Genomic DNA, 17,270 nt, shown 5'->3' with positions numbered 1-17,270 from the left:
CTAGGACTCCCTTAAACTACCTTCGGTCACTGGAGGCTTGACTTTGAAAAACTGAAATTCATAATTTGGACACAGATGACAATGTTCCTAAGTCACATCAGCCATATGTCAAGTAAACATGGGTTGCTGGTCTATGACAGTGGAGACAATAGAATATGTCAAGACATTTTCTAACTTTACCTGGATTTGGTTGAAGATATTCTGTGGCTTTCGAGAGAATTTCTGCAACAGCTTTATTGGTAACATTTATTTTCTTTAAAAAAAAAAAAAAAAAAAAAAGACACACACACACAAACATAAAAATGTTGGTAAATGACAAACAATGAATTCACAGAAAAACAGAGAAGTAATATGCATTAATTTAATACTTATAACACTATTAATAGATTTTCATTCAAGTGAACTTCAACGTTTTGGGGGAGAACGATATTTTCTCATTCTTATTTCGGGACAGCTCTCCCTCCCCATGACGTTGGAGAACATTCATCTCATTTTCTTTTTCACATACAATGAGTCGTCATGTATTATTTACACAACTCAGACAAGTTCGTTTGCTCCACCAGATGACTGGACATGCCTGAAGGTGTCTGCAGCTGGCACCAGCACGTCTCAGCCAAACCTTCCTTATCTGCTGGGTGAACTTGAGTGTCTGTGCATATAAGGACTCCCTAACAAGGATTCGCAGTAGAAATGACCACGGTACATCAACGACGAAAGAACCATCCCCACTAGCGTTACCACTAGCAATAAACACCCACGTGTTCTGTGGGCAGAAGATGTGAATAGCCAAGGTTTTCCACGCTGAGACTGAATCCTTCCTTCCACAAAACCATTTCTGGACACTGGCTACAGATTAGCCAGACACCGAATGTGAGAATATAAGATAAAGTTAAATAGGCACATTTCAATAGCTTCATTTCATACCCTCAACCGTCTGAAAGAAAATATAAAGGAAAAGGAGATCCCATTCATAAGAGCAATGTAAAAATACACAATAATAAGGAAATAAATATAAGGAGAAAATGTACAACCTCTTTCTGAAGAGCCATGTTCCTACATGGGAAAGTTTAATTGTGCAAAGACGGAAGTCCTCCCCCAAATTAACACGTAAAATTGATTCAAATCTTATGTTAATTTTCATTTTTTCTTTTTTTGTGGTTACAATTTGGCAAACTAATATTAAACTTGGGTTCATGCCTCATGCTATATACTGGCTTAAACACAGACCTAAAAATTTATAAAGGCGCTAAATTACACAGGAAAATATTTTTAAATACGGGGGTGGGAAGAATCTTCTAAGCATGATACAAAACCCAAAATTCTTTCCTTTAATTTTCTCTAATGTTTTTTATTTATTTCTGTAAGAGAGAAAGGCAGCATGAGCAGGGGAGGATCAGAGAGAGAGGGAGACACAGAATCTGAAGCAGGTTCCAGGCTCTGAGCTGTCAGCACAGAGCCCGATGCAAGGCTTGAACTCATGAGCCATGAGATCATGACCTGAGCTGAAGTCGGACGCTTAACCAACTGAGCCCCCCAGGCGTCCCCCAAAACTCTGACCCTATAAAATTAAAGACTGAACAGTGAATAGATGTAATAACATCAAGTTCGACGAAAGTGGTAAAACGAAAGAGAAAGGAAACTGTCGAAAGGACCCGTGCTTGGCATCCGTTATACTCAAAACTCCCATNAGAAAGAAAGAAAGAAAGAAAGAAAGAAAGAAAGAAAGAAAGAAAGAAAAGAAAGAAAGAAAGAAAACCACCCAGTTGGAAAGAGGGAAAAGGACATAAAATGGCAAGAAAACAAATGGAAAAATACAAGTTCAAACAGCTGACAAAATATTCGAAAAGATTGTAAATCAAAAAGGAGATACTTCCCACTCACCAGATTGACAAAAAAAGGTTTTTTTAATTAACCCAATATTAGGTGTCAACCAGGTGTGGAGGAATGGGCACTTTCACACACTGGGAGTGCAAAACAGATCAAGGGACAAGAACCTATTCGTGGGGACACTGGTGTGCCTGTAATCAGACCTCCGGGGACCCAGCGTCCGGAAACACACCAGCCAATTACAATGACATGAAAGGATGTCAGGCCATTTTATGTCATATTAAAAACTGAAACCAGGGCGCCTGAGTGGCTCAGTCAATTGAGCGTCCGACTTTGGCTCAAGCCATAATCTCACGGTTTGTGGGTTCGAGCCCCACGTCTGGTTCTGTGCAGACGGCTCAGCGCCTGGAGCTGCTTCAGTGTGTCTCTGCCTCTGTCTGCCCCTCCCCCATTTATACTGTGTCTCTCTCTGTCTCTCAAAAATGAATAAATGTTAAAGAAAAAGTTTTTTAAACCTGAAACCAACTTGAATTATAAGCAGTAAGAGAGTGCCTGGATAAACTGTGAGACATTCAAATAAAGAAATTCTCTTTAATCACAAGACCAAAAAAAGGAAAAAGAAAAAAAAAAGCTCCATATGTACTGGGAGGCCCACAGCACATTGTCAAGGAAAGAAAGCAAGTTGTAGGGTGATTTATAATACAAGAAATTCATTTTTGTAATTCAAAAATCTATGATCTGGTCAGGGTCAGAAGCTTCCAACCAAGCGAACTCAGCCAGCCTGAAAGTGAATTTGTTCCCATTAGCTGAGCACCTAAATTTGGGGCCCCAGGAAGGTTTAAAACGACAGCACGTAAATGATGAAGCAATGGGGGCGCCTGGGTGGCTCAGTCGGTTGGGCGTCCGACTTTGGCTCAGGTCATAATCTTATGGTTCGTGAGTTTGAGCCCCATGTCGGGCTCTGTGCTGACAGCTCAGAGCCTGGAGCCTGCTTAGGATTCTGTGTCGCCCTCTCTCTCTGACCCTCCCCTGCTCATGCTGTCTCTATCTCTCTGTCAGAAATAAATAAAAAACATTAAAAATTTTTAAAAATGATGAAGCAGTGGGGCGCCTGGGTGGCTTAGTCGGTTAAGCATCCGACTTTCGCTTAGGTCATGATCTCGTGGTTCATGGGTTCAAGCCACGCATCGGGCTCTGTGCTGACTGCCAGCTCAGAGCCTGGAGCCTGTTTCAGTCTGTGACTCCCTTTCTCTCTGACCCTCCCCTGCTCACGCTGTCTCTCTCTCTCTCTCTCCTAGAAATAAATAAAACATTAAAAAAAATTTAAAAAAAAAATGATGAAGCAATGAATCACACTTGTATTACTGACGTGCATGGTGCCCGCTGTGTGCATGAGACGCGTGTGTGTACGTGCACCTGGCCTTGTAGTGAGTTCTGTTAAGCTTTGAACTTTCTTCAGTATGTTCAATTGTTTATGAAGATTTTTGAAATGTTCAAGAGAATATGATCACCTAAACGTTTGTTTTATTAGCATCTCAAAAAATTTAAGTGCTTAGCATCTCAAGAAATTTAAGTGCTTTGCAAAACGCTTTTCTAAATTCGATGTGACATTGGAGCGAATTCCATGCATTGCATTTGTGATTCTAATTTGAAATGTCTAAGGGAATTTGCTTAATTATGTAACTGGAGATAAATGTTTAAGGATTTAATCTGTTAAGCCTATGACTTAATGGAAACTAAAACGAAGAATAACTGAAAACGATTTCTATGTTGAAATTACTAAATTTATAAATAAGATTAGTAGGTTCAGCTTATGCTTAAGAAAAACTAGGTTTTAGATTTATAACTTTCAGAAATTCGATATTAATTAAGTGTTCCTTTCCATATTTCCAACACTCTTCAGACATGAAAAGCAACCAGGAAGCCAAGCAGCCATTTCTGAAGGGTGATGATGAGATCTGGGGCAGGGGTACCTTCTACCTTAGATCCTTCTCTCTTTGGGGGCAAAAAAAAAAAGAAAAAAAGCCAAGGAACAAACGGCCGAAAACTAACAGCCTGACGTGACTGTCCTGGAGCAGCTTCCGGGACAGCCCAGCAATCAAAACTGTGAATGAGCCCTTTACAAAATAAAGAGGATGCCCACTAACCACCTTGGCAAATACAGGCAAGCAAGGTGAACGCTGGGGGAAAAAATCCATGTGGTTTAAAAATAAATTTAAGTTAATAAAACAAAACCTCCCTCCCAGAATAACTGAGAATGTCGGGGGTGGGGGCCGTTCAAGCTGACGAAACGCCACACACCGGCTTCCGCAAGCCACCAGGACAAACAGGTGTGAGTAGGCAGGTACAAACTGTTTTTGTGAAGTCTACCTGCTGTGAATGCATCTTTGTTGGTTGATTAAATCTGGAATTTCCTTCAAATGTTGGTGACCCAAAGCCAGTGCCACCTCAGTCTCAGCTAGAGAGCTCCTAGCAATGCTACTTCATTTTTAAATTTTTTAAAAAAGAATCCATACCTGTCATGATCTCCTCTTTACTCCTTATGTAATATATTTGTGCTCTCTTGTTCACACTTGGAAGAAGTAGCTTTTTGAAAAAACAATACTGCCTGGTTTTATTTACAGATTCTACCTTTTTGTTGTTATTGTTTCCTATTATTATTTATCTCTATGGATTCCTTCCTTCCACCTAGAGTGATTTAATTTGCTATTATTTTCCTAGCCTCCTGGCTTATATGATTTATTCATTTAACATTTATTTTCTATTAAATGTATGAAAGATGTAGTCATATACCACAGGTTCTAACATAACAGAATTTGGTCTCTCATGACTTGATTTTACTTGTCATTTCCATTTCAGCTAGGAATAATTTTCACATGTTTTTACATTTCCAAACACTCCTCACTGGGAAAGTATACCTTCCTTGTAATCCTTATGTGCTATAATTTTATAATGAGAATTTTTTTTAGTTTTTTTCTGGAGCCTAATATATAACTATTTAATTGCTCTAAAGGGACTTACAAAGATTCTCATTTTGAAGAATGCAGAGATCTGTATCTATTTATAAACAAAGTTATTAATCATATTTTATATTAATCATCTATGAGCCAATCTACTATTGTCTACTTATTTTATGAGAGGTATATGAAATCTTTTACTCTGGACTCTGTCAATTTTCCGTGTATTTCTGACAACTTTTACCTTACGTATTTAGATGCCATGTTATATGGTGCATAATGATTCATAACCATTACAATTTCCCAACAGACTGCATGATTGCATCTTTTTAATAATTTTTTATAACTTTTTCCACTTAGTGTTTTCTGCATCAAATTTTACTTTGACATTATTATTGGCCTTCTACTTCTGTGTGGTTAGGATTTGTCATAGAATATCTCCATTCCTTTGGCATTTCTGTGTCATACTTTAGGTGGATCTGAAAGCATCTAATTCATCTCTTCCAAAAAGTCCTTAAAACTTTTGGTCACATATTAGATATTTCCAGGCTTCTCACTGCTGTAAGAAAATACATAGATTTTATTTTTATACTTCTTCTGTCATTCATTGGGGTTTTAAGAGGGAAAGGAAGTAAACAAGAGTGATCTCAATCCATCAACTGAAATTGCTAAAATGTGGTTCTAAGTTTAACATTTAAATTGAATCATTTTGTTAGTAATAAAGTTACATATAATATCTTTATATGCCAAGGGATTTTTAAAAGTCATTTCAGGTATGTCAACGATGCTAAACTATTTCTGTTTTTCAATTTTCAGAAATTAAGTTTTTTCAAAAGCAAAACAAAATATGTTTTGCCCTCTCAAGGTGCTAACATTTCTAGAAACTTGACAGTGCTCACCCAGAAAGTAAGGAGCTCCCTGGGAGACAGTCTGGCCAGGACCAGGCATGCTGAAGATAGGAACCTCCCAAGCCACAACCTCCCCTGCACCTGCTAACAGCTCTATAACCTGCAACATCCTATATCCCTGCTGTTACACTTGAAGGTAGAGTCTCTGCCCTCTCTCATCTGGGAGGTCTAATTATTTTTTAATAGTTTATTGTCAAGTTGGTTTCCATATAATACCCAGGGCTCATCCCCACAAGTGCCCTCCTCCGTGCCCATCCCCCTGGGGAGTCTAATTATTACAACAAGGCTACGTTTAAAGGGCCCAAGACAAAGGGGAGGGAAAGAGAGGAAGCTGGGGCTATTAGCGGTCCCAGTTTTACCTCCACCTGACCTATTCCACACAGCTGACCCGGAAACAGGTGAAGGGACACAGATTCTACAGTCTTCCTTTGGCACATGTTACAATCGTTTCTGTAACAATCTCATCATATTTCCTAAGTGCCTTCATATCCATTAATTTTTGGCATAATTATCCCAACATCCATGTGAGGCCAGCAGGGCACACGTATCCACCTTGTGTCACCGGTCAGAAAAGAGGAAAAAGCTCATCCGAGTTCACACTGCTGGGTCTCAGAACCCAGATCAATGTTATTTGCTATACAGCTACTGCAACACGTGGGAGCAGAGTCAGAGTCTTCCACACGGTGTTATCAGCCCTTATGTATTTGAATGGTCTCATCCCAGAAATACATTTTGATTTTCCAGAACAGATACTCACAATTACTTTGGTTTTTCCTTGCAATGATGGTTTGCCAAAATTGACCGTCTTTTGAGCATTCTGACTTTTGTCCACTAGAGGGCACCAACTAGCCATATCCCACCTCCACGTCAGTAGGTCTTTATATCCCTGGTTGCCACTCTAATATCCTTTATGATATCAGAACATCTCATATCACAGTGAAAATCAAATATGTAATACAAGTGACATTAACATGCTCTCTTACCCTCTCCATGTCAAGAAATTCGTCATCGAGTTTCGTTCCTTCAACGCCACTTATTTTTTCACTAAACAGCTGCAGAAATAAACACAAGTAATTGCATTGTACGATAATTTGTTACCATAATTTGACTCAAATTATTACAAACAAAACCAAAGAAGCTCACATTCAGCTCAATGCATTTTTTTTACCAAGTCCTTTTAAGAAAATTGTTGGAAACAGTAACCCTATCAAAAGACATGGGAAGATACACAATTTTCACCTGCTCGATATTAATTATGCACCTACTGTATGTAAAGCACATGGTAAGTGCTCTAGTAGAAACACAGATAAATAAGATCCTTATCATCCAGGAATCCAGAGCGCAGCAGAAGAGTTAATAAACACACGCTCAATTATAATACAAGGGAGGAAAAATATGAACAAAACAGTGCTGGATACAAATTATTGTCAACACACCAAGTAACAGACATTTCAGTGATTCACAGAAATGATTCCGAGAGCCTACACTGGGAGGGAGGAGGAGAGACATCCAGGACCGGTTTCTTACAAGGCCTGGCATCTGGGCTGCCCATTTAAGGATGAGGGACATTTCCACAGGCAACACTGAAGGAGCCTTGCTTACAGCCTGAGGCCGCCTGGAAAAACACCCAGAGACAGCAGCGTGTAGGATGGGGTTCCGCCATCTTGTCACTCTGATATTTAGACTCGATAATCCTTGGCTGTGGGAGCCTGTCCTGTGCACCGCAGGACATTTAACATCATCCCTGGCCTCCACCGACCAAATGCCAGTACTGCACAGGCACCCACGCAGTGACAGCCACGAAATGTATCTGGATGGTTAAGAATCACTGCGGAGGGCAAATGTGTTCAAGGAACAGCAAGAAATCTGCTTTAACTATAATGAATAGTGACCAAGGGAGAATGGGGAAAAATAAAAGCAGAAAGGGAAAGAGGCCAGATCACACAAATTCCGAAATGCCAAGCTAAGACGTATGGCTCGGATGTCCCTAAAGACCCTTTATCAAACACAGTGTAGAGAAACTTCCAGCAAAGCAAGTCTGGCTCCAGAGTGGCTTGCATTAGGGAACAAGGAAGAGGACTGGAAGTAGAAAATAAGTCAAATCATGTTCTTTAGAAAATCACAGCAACATAATTTGTTTATACATTTAAAATACTTAACATGAATGTAAAAATCAGTGGGAAGCGGGGTGGTTAGCATCAACTGATTGTAAAAAAAAAACAACTGCAGGTTCTTTTAAATGTAAGTGTGACTTTCTGCTGCTATGTCCACAACTATCGTGAACACAGAACTACAATTTAATAGGAGGAATCCAGGGGCAGACCATATATAACTTAAATTTGAGGCACAAGAGGGAATTACTTGGGAGAGAGTAGATGGAGGAGATGACAAAAGTGGTCATGATTCTTTATCTTCCATCGCTGTGTCTCTGTAGTTCCCCCGGCCAGAGCAGGAGTCTGTCTACCCCCGAGTGATGCTGGGCTGCTCTTGACACTTGTTTCGACCACAGACAGAAGCCCAGGCCTTAGCAGAGCTTGAAACCCTGCTGCCCCCAAGTGAAATCCCGCCTGGGCTGATTTGCTGGGTGGTGAGAGGCAAGTGGCCCAAACACCCCGCATCAGGACACCCAGTCATTTCCCAGGATCAGGGCCCCTGGTTGACCCGCACGGGGCTGCCGGCACATAGGAAAGCCCAGCCGAGACCAGCCTAATCCACTCATCCACAGAAACATGAGTCAAATAAATGGTGGTTGTTTGACACTAAACATTGGAATGCTTTGTTACTCAACAGAAGCTAGCTGATACACTAGCAACAGTTCTGGTTTGTCAGACTCCAAAGAGAAGTCAGAGAGGACTGTGCTGATGCCTCAATACAAGGTATAACCGGGGCACCTGGGTGGCTCAGTCAGTTGAGCATCCGACTTCGGCTTGGGTCATGATCTCGTAGTTTGCGGGTTCATGCCCCATGTCGGGTCTGTGCTGACAGCCCAGAGCCTGAAGCCTGCTTCCAATTCTGTGTCTCCATCTCTCTCTCTGCCCCTCCCCCACTTACTCTCTGTCTCTGTCTTTCAAAAATAAACATTCCCCCCCCCCAAAAAAATACAACGTATAACCTTCAACAGGAACAACTGGGAATCCCACTGCTATACACCGAGGTCTTTACATGAAGTATCCATCAGTTAGATCCCCCAAAAATCTTTTTGTTCAGTAGTGAAATCATTTTTTAAATGTTTATTTATTTTTTGAAAGAGAGACAGAGACAGACTGAATATGAGCAGGGGAGGGGAAAAGAGGGAGACACAGAACCTCCGAGCTGTCAGCACAGAGCCCGACACTGGGCTCAAACTCACAAACTGTGAGATCACGACCTGAGCCAAAGTCGGACGCTCAACCGACTAAGCCACCCACACGCCCCAGTAGTGAAATAATTTAAAATACTGGTTCTTAATTTTGGAGGTGATATTCTGAGAAGCTAATGAAAGTTACGCAACTGCACCCCAGGAAAAGCACTCATTTTGCCGGGTGGTAAATTGCAAAACTGGCCACAGTGCCCTGCAGCCCCTCCCACTGAGACATGCAGGCTATGTTTCTCCCCAGGGACTGGCCTTGATCGATAGAACAGAATGCAAACAACACTGTGAGAACACGAGTTCAGGTCTCATACTTTATAGCTATAAAGGAGCTGTGTAGACACCTCAGCCTCTGAGGTCCACTGTGACCATCCCCACATGAATAAGCCTGAGCCACCACGTTGGAGAATGAAAGCCCACTCAGGGAAGAGAGGAGCCTTCCAGTGAGTCATCTCAGAACACCAGGCCCCCAGCTCACGGGGCAGCTCACTACCGACAGATGAATCAGCACGTGAGACATCGAGGCCAGCAGCCTAGTGGGCCCGGCCCAGTGTACAAACCCACAAAACTGTGAATCAGTGGTTTCGATTATAAGTCATTATGTTTTAAAGTGGTTGTTATATAGCAAAGAAATTGATTCGGTTGCCTATGATTTCCAAGGGCTACTGTAACCCTGTGCAGAAGCCCATGTATAGATCCGTGGTTTTTTGTTTTTTTTTTTAAATTTAATGTTTTATTTATTTTTGAGAGAGAGAGACAGCATGAGCAGGGGAGGGCCAGAGAGAGGGAGACACAGAATCTGAAGCAGCTCCAGGCTCTGAGGTCAGCACAGAGCCCAATGCGGGGCTTGAATCCACGAACTGTGAGATCATGACCTAAGCCTAAGTCGGCCGCTCAACCGGCTGAGCCACCCAGGCGCCCCTAGGTCCCTGTTTTAAAATACCCATTTGGAAGTGGCACCTAGATAGTTCAGTCATAGTTATCTACCCAAGAGCAGAGCTTCAAAAAAATTAATAATAATGCAGAAACTGAAAGAATACACTGAAATCCACAATCATAGCAGGAGATTTCAACACAACTCTACCAGAAAATGGACAGATCAGAGGCGCCTGGTGGCTCAGTAGGTTGAGTGTCTGATTTTGGCTCAGGTCATCATCTCTAGGTTCAGGGGTTTGAGCCCCGCACCGAACTCTGTGCTGACAACTCAGAGCCTGAAGCCTGTCTGGGATTCTGTGTCTCCCTCTCTCTGCCCCTCCCCTGCTTACGCTCTATCTCTGTCCCTCAAAAAATAAACATTTAAAAAAATTTTTAATTAAGAAAAATGATTCACTAAGTCACAAAATCAACCAACACCACATAGAACATTTTTTTGAAATTTTACTATCATGTAATTAAATTTGAAATCGACAATCAAAATGAGTATGTAGACAAAATTTTAGAATCTGGCCCTAAATAATGAATTTGAAAGGAAACCCAGGGGTGCCTCGGTGGCTCAGCCTATTAAGCATCTGACTCTTGATCTCAGCTCAGGTGTTGATCTCTGGGTTGCAAATTCAAGCCCTGAATTGGGCAGTGTGTGGGTGTAGAGCCTACTTTAAAAAGGGGGGGGCACCTGGGGAGTTCAGTCTGTTGGGCAACTGACTTTGGCTCAGGTCATGATCTCATGGTTTCCGAGTTTGAGCCCCACACGGGGCTCTGTGCTGACAGCACAGAGCCTGGAGCTGCTTTGGATTCTCTGTCTCCCTCTCTCTCAGCCCTTACCCTGCTCATGCTCTTCTCTCTCAAAAATAAATAAACATTAAAAAACAAAGGAAGCACTAAAAGAAATTAACAAAAACTTTTTAACTTAAGCAACGAAAATCGTATCCAACAAAACCTGTATGGGATGCAGCAAACACAGGATTTAGAAATCCGTGCATTAAATTCATTAAAACGAAAAACCACTTCAACGTAACATTGCAAACTGCCACAATGCCATTCCATCTAATTCAACAAATATCTGAAAGTCCACCGACTACATCCACCTGGTAGAGAGACAAAGGCCACTCTACAGGCCGGACGCTCCTGGGCCACTGAGGAAAGGAGGCCGATGGCCAGAACACAATGACACAAGTACTCTCCCTTAACACGGATGTGGAGTTTGCTATAACAACTCAGACGGAGGAAGCAAATTATATGGATGAGAAGGCGCCAAGAACGCTCCAGAACAGAGCCTCGAAGGATATACGGGGTGCACCACCAGAGACCAGAGGCAGAGAGGAGAGCATAAGCTCAGTCGTGTTATTTAAAACGACACGAGAGCACTGAGGACAGAGCGTGGCCATCAGCAAGGGTAACTGATATGGAAGACTGGCCCCAAGTGAACGTGAACACACGAGCACAGGCAGCGGCGGCTCCCAAGCAGGTGAGTGGTACAGTCAGGTCTGCCCTCCATCCGGGAAGATCACCCCAGGGGCCCGCAGGAGCAGGGCACCAGAGAGCCACCAGAGGGTGGACGGGGGGTCCCTTAGGGGATTACAAGGGACGGCCCGCATGAAGAGGTGGACAAGGCAGACTACAGGAAGGAGGGTCAGAAGTGTGCCCTGAAATTCTCCCAACCACCTTCTTCAACTTGTAACACCAACTGCCCTCGCCTGTCCAGCTTCCCCGTCACAAACATCACATCAGACCCGGGCTCACCGGCCAGAAGCTGCAAATTTAAAATACAACTGTGTGGCCAAGTCAGCATGGCTCGTGTAGTCTCACCCGGGAGGAAAAGATCATTCTGGAAACGAGGCCTGTCTCTCAGTGCCTCGGTGCGACAAAGACCGAACCGTCCCTGGCCCTCTAGCCTCCAGTTTCGTCAATAATTGGGAAACAAGAAGCATTTTCAAAGATTACATACAACTCAGCACTGATGTAAAAGAAGTTTATTTGGGAAACACAACGGTTTTGCATTTGGCTTTTCAGCAAGAGGTGCTGGGGCTTTAGTGGTAAATGTTAACCCGGCCTCGGCCGCCTTGTTGTGCAAATATCTGTTCTCAAGAAACCTTGGCTTCTCCATCTTCTTCCCTTTAACGAAGCAAGAAATTAAACAGCAAGAAAGCCAGAACCTAGGAGAAAATGTAGAAAAGCAAAATTTATACCTCAGGATAAATTAGAAAGGGCTCCAGGACGGTATTCTCTAATACTACCGTCGCACAGGGCAAAGGAAGGGCTCCTTGGCCACGTAAGTTTGGAAACGCCAGGATACACAGAATTGGCAGTTTTCTTCACCAAAACATTTTTCAGAGACTTTAAAACGGAAATGGCATTGTGGATTTCCATTGGGGGGGGGGAGCATATGAGATGTAGCATTCCCCACCCTCACTTGGTCGTGGGCGATGATGTCTCTTACAAGGGAAAATCTCAGAAGAGATTTCTGAGAAATCTACTTTGAGAAGCCCTGCACCACAAATGTCACCCTCTCCACTAGCTCCCTTTGTTTGTTTTTTCTTTCAAACAATTAGCGGCCCTGGTCTGCTTTTATCCACTTGGAAAAGATGGCAATACTCAAATTACAAACTGTTATTTGTAAGTTTGTTATGTTAATATCAGGGGAAGATGAGCAAAGGGTATTATGCGAGCTCGCTGTACAGTTTTGTGACTTTTCTGGGTCGAAAACTGTTTCAAAATTAAAGGTTTTCTTTTAAATCTCTGAAGGTTTCACAAAGCAACCAAGGCAGGCAGGATCTGAGGAGCCGAAATCATGAAGAAAAATGCACTGGGAAGAGCCATACATTTACAGCTGCTCTTTCCCTTTGGAAAGATTTCTGCCTTACGACACAGGATATAAAATCTGTGCAGAAAGCACCAGCCCAGAACTTGCGCAAGTCTCCCTAGGCAGGGGAGATGAAAACTGGATGCACCGTAACCAAGGAAACCAGACATTAAGAGGCCAAAATTCCAGGACCAGAAAGAAGTGAACACAACAGTTTACATGCAACTTCCTTTCGAGGCTTCTAACAATTCCTAAGCTGCACATATGCGAGGCAAGAGGCGAAGATACCAGTGCAAAGAGGCTGCTAGAAGGCTCAACATCTCAGCAGAGATTTCTGCAGAATCACAGTGATCAAGAGACAAAACTGGAGTTCGGGGCTGCCGTTCCGCCTGTTATTTGTCAGAATAAAACTAAATCCTCCCTGGTGGAGGACATCATCTAGAACTGATGCAAGTCTTCACACAAAGTATCTGCCATGAAAATAATAATTTTATTTTAATTTTTTTTTAAATTTCTAGGAGAGAGAGAGAGAGACAGCATGAGCAGGGGAGGGTCAGAGAGAGAGGGAGTCACAGACTGAGCTGGCAGTCAGCACAGAGCCCGACGCAGGGCTCGAACCCACGAACCGCGAGATCATGACCTAAGCAAAAGTTGGACGCTTAACCGACTGAGCCACCCAGGCACCCCGAAAATAATAATTTTAAAGACCCATCAGGTATACAAGGTGACTGAACCAAGAAAAAAAAAAGGAAAAAGAAACTAAATTTTATTTATTTTTTTAATGTAAGCTCTATGCCCAACATGGGGCTTGAGCCCACACCCCAAGGTCAAGAACAGCATGCTCTACCAACTGAGCCAGCCAGATGTCCCTTAAACTAAATTTTAAAAAAGATACTCTAACAGGTAGGGCTGCCTGGGTGGCTCAGTCAGTTAAGTGTCTGACTTGGGCTCAGGTCATGATCTCAAGGTTCATGAGTTCAAGCCGCACATCGGGCTTTCTGCTGTCAGTGTGGAGCCTGCTTGGGATATTCTCTCTCCCTCTCTCTCTCTGCACCTCCCCAGCTCTCTTTCTCTCTCTAAAATGAACATGCAAAAAATGAAAAAGTAAATAAAAAGATAATCTAATAGATTATCCCAAACTGACATCAAAAATTCTCAAGGTAATTATGATTATATATGTTCCCAAAAAATAGATGACAATGTAAAATACCACTGGAAAACAAAATGAAGAAACAGAACAAATGAAAACTGTAGATGAAAAATTCCATAACTGACATTCAGAGTTCCACAGCAGGCTTTAATAACAATTAGATGCTAAAAAAGAGAGAATACGTGCCCTGGAAGATAAATCACTGGAAAGTATCTAAATTGAAACATAAAGGGAAAGAGGATCAAAAATACCAAAAAAAGATACTATAATAAACATATAAGACACAGTGGAAATACCCAACATATGTTGGAGTTCCAGAATGAGAGGACAGAGTAATTGAGAAGAAGCAATACCTGAAGAGAAGGTGGCCAAGAATTGCTCACTATATACTGTCAAAAGACATCAAGCTACAAATTAAAGCTCTTCTCTGACTCTTAGGCAGGATAAATATGAAGAAACACATGCCTAGAACAAGTCTTTTACTGAAGAGCAAAACAGGAAAACTTAAAACAATAAAGAAAAATTGCACCAAAAAAGCAAGAAAAGGACTGTGAGCTGACTGTGCTCACGTGGCACGGCTATGAAACAACGAAATCACCTTTTAAGTGTTGACAGAAATCATCTGCCAACTCAAAATGCCATTCTTGGTGAATATACCCTTCATAAATGAAGGCAATATTTTAAAAATATTCAGACAAAAGAGGACACTTGGGGGGCTCAGGTGGTTGAGCATCTGACTTCATCTCAGATCCTGATCTCACGGTTTGTGGGTTTGAGCCCCACGTCGGGCTCTGTGCTGACAGCTCGGAGCCTGGAGCTGCTTCAGATTCTGTGTCTCCCTCTCTCTCTGCCCCTCCCCTGCTCACACTCTGTGTCTCTCTCAGAAAATAAACATTTAAAAAAACCTTAACAAAATAATAAGGAATAAAAATATTCAGACAAAAGAAGTGAGAGAATTTCTCATTGGTAGACACACTAAAAGAAGCACTAAAGGGAGTTTTCCAAATAAAAGAAAAATATCTCTGATAGAAACAAGGAAATATGGCAAGAAATGAAGAGAACCAGAAAGGGAAATCTATATGAATACTGAAAACTTAAAATCTTTTGAGGTTTTAAACATATCTAAAATTTTAAATCATGAAAACAATGGCACAAAAGCCACCACTACAGAGGTTGAGATAAAATGTTATGGGGTGTTTTACTGCTTGGAAGTTTTAAGGTACTAATTTAAGAAAAACTCCACCCCATAAAAAAATGCATATTGTAATCTCTAGGGTTGCTTTTAAAGTAACCATAAATATGTAACAAGCAACATACTAGAGAAGATAAATGGAATAATAAAAATGATTAATTCAAAAAAGAAAGTTTAAAAAAAAGGAGAATTGAAGAAACAAGAATAAACAGGACAAATAAAAAATAGCAGATTTAATGCAAAAATGTCAGTAATTACGTGTATATGGAATAAATATAATATACATTTATTATATATTTCGAATAGTTCAACTAAAAAATAAAAAGCATGAACCAAGATTATAAAATACTATACTATTTTCTGCCTATAAAAATGCACATTAAATACAATGACACGATAGGAAAATAAACAGAATGTATCAAACATGAATATCTACAACAAAACAACTGAGAAACTATTACTTATATATAAAATATACTTTTAGAGGAAAAAACGTTATTACTAGAATAAAGACATTAAAAAATGATAAAAGGTAGGGGCACCTGACGGCTCAGTCAGTTAAGCGTCCAACTTGGGCTCAGGTCATGACCTCACAGTTTGTCATGTTCATGAGTTCGAGCCCCACACTGGGCTCTGTGCTGACAACTCAGAGCCTGGAGCCTGCTTGGGCGTCTGTGTCTCCCTCTCTCTCTGCCTCTCCCCCACTTGTGCTCTGTCTCTTTCTCAAAAATAAATAATAAACATTAAAAAAGGTTTTTTTAATGATAAATGGTCAATTCAAAATTAAGAAATAAGAATCCTAATTCTGTACACATTTAATAACATAGCCTCAAAATGTACAAAGGAAAACCTTACAAGACTAAAACTACAAATAAATGATTCCAAATATTTTAATTTTTTCATACATCTCTCAATAACCAATAAAACAGACAAAAAAATCCATCTGTAGACTGACTCGACTTGAACAATCTAACTGACATATGGAGAGTGCTACAGAAAACAGGACAGAATGAAGGTGGTTTTTTCTTTTTTTTAAGTTTATTTATTTTGAGGGGGGAGAGGGGTTGACACAAGGCTCAAACCCACAACCCGTGAGACCATGACCTGAACTGAAATCAAGAGTCGGACGCCCAACAGACTGAGCCACCCAGATGCCCAAAAACGATGGCTTTCAAGTAACCATGGTGCATTTACCAAAACAGATCATACGCTGAGATATGAAGCACATCTGCAACAATTTCAAAGACTAAAGTCATTCGGAGTATGTTCTCTGACCACAGGGAAATTAATACAGAAATCAATACCTGAAAAATTTCCCAAATTATTTCAAAATTAAACATGTCGAAATGAACTAAATCAAATATGAAATCACCTTGAAGATTAGGAAATATTTATAAGTGAGTAACACCAAATACAAAGGTGTACTTAAGTCTGTGGGATGTAGCTAAGGCTGTTTCTCTATTTTTTTTCCTTCAATGTTTATTTTTGAGAGAGCATATGTGCACATGCATAAGAGGGGGAGGGGCAGAGAGAGAATCTCAAGCAGGCTCCACACCATCAGCACAAAGCCCAACTCAGGGCTCAAACTCACAAACCGTGAGATCATGACCTGAGCCGAAATCAAGAACAGGACACTTAACCGACAGAGTCACCCAGGTGCCCCTCTAGAGCTGTTTCTTAAGAGGGGATTTTATAGCTCTAAAGCACCAGTTCTCTAACTCTTTCATTTCAGGATCCCATCATATGCTTAAAAATAATTTAGGACCCCTACCTTACACCATATATTAAAACCAATTCCTCGTTATCTTAAAATAAATGCAAAATGTAAGACTTGAAAGATTCTGTAGGATAACATCACCTTAGGACAGGAGAGAGCTCGACTGATTCCTAAACGCCAACTATAAAGACAGCCTGATATAATAGACTCCATTAAAAATAAGACTGAAAGAGTGAAAAATCAAATCCTTGAGTAGAAAAAGGTATTTTCCATATATTTACCTGACAAAGAATCACATGCAAATATTAAAAAGGATCCCTACGGGTCACTAAGAGGAAGGCAGCACACTCGCACGTTGTAACATGGCCAAGAGCCTTGCAAAAGCAACTTCACAAAGGGGGGGGGGGGAATCCAAATAAGAAATGGGCTTA

At 41.2% G+C, this 17,270-nt stretch overlaps 1 protein-coding gene across 3 annotated transcripts in view; it reads right to left on the bottom strand.

Moving 5' to 3' along the window:
• Window positions 1–17,270, bottom strand: part of SH3GL3 (SH3 domain containing GRB2 like 3, endophilin A3) — a 93,250-nt gene that overhangs the window by 38,876 nt on the left and 37,104 nt on the right. The window contains exons 2-3 of one of the 3 annotated variants that reach the window (XM_077774368.1): window positions 6,676–6,744; window positions 181–253 (exon numbers count right to left, since the gene is read on the bottom strand). In XM_077774368.1, coding sequence (XP_077630494.1) covers window positions 181–253; window positions 6,676–6,684 — 82 coding nt within the window. In that variant the 5' untranslated portion in view covers window positions 6,685–6,744. Of the gene's footprint in view, window positions 1–180; window positions 254–6,675; window positions 6,745–17,270 lie in introns of those variants that run through there. The other 2 variants (XM_077774369.1, XM_077774367.1) reach the window with 2 other exon arrangements.

Source organism: Crocuta crocuta, unplaced genomic scaffold (genome assembly GCF_008692635.1).
Source record: "Crocuta crocuta isolate KB4526 unplaced genomic scaffold, BGI_CrCroc_1.0 scaffold7, whole genome shotgun sequence".
NCBI lineage: Eukaryota > Metazoa > Chordata > Mammalia > Carnivora > Hyaenidae > Crocuta > Crocuta crocuta.
Note: the sequence above shows the minus strand (reverse complement) of the source record. Positions and strands in the feature narration are given on the sequence as shown.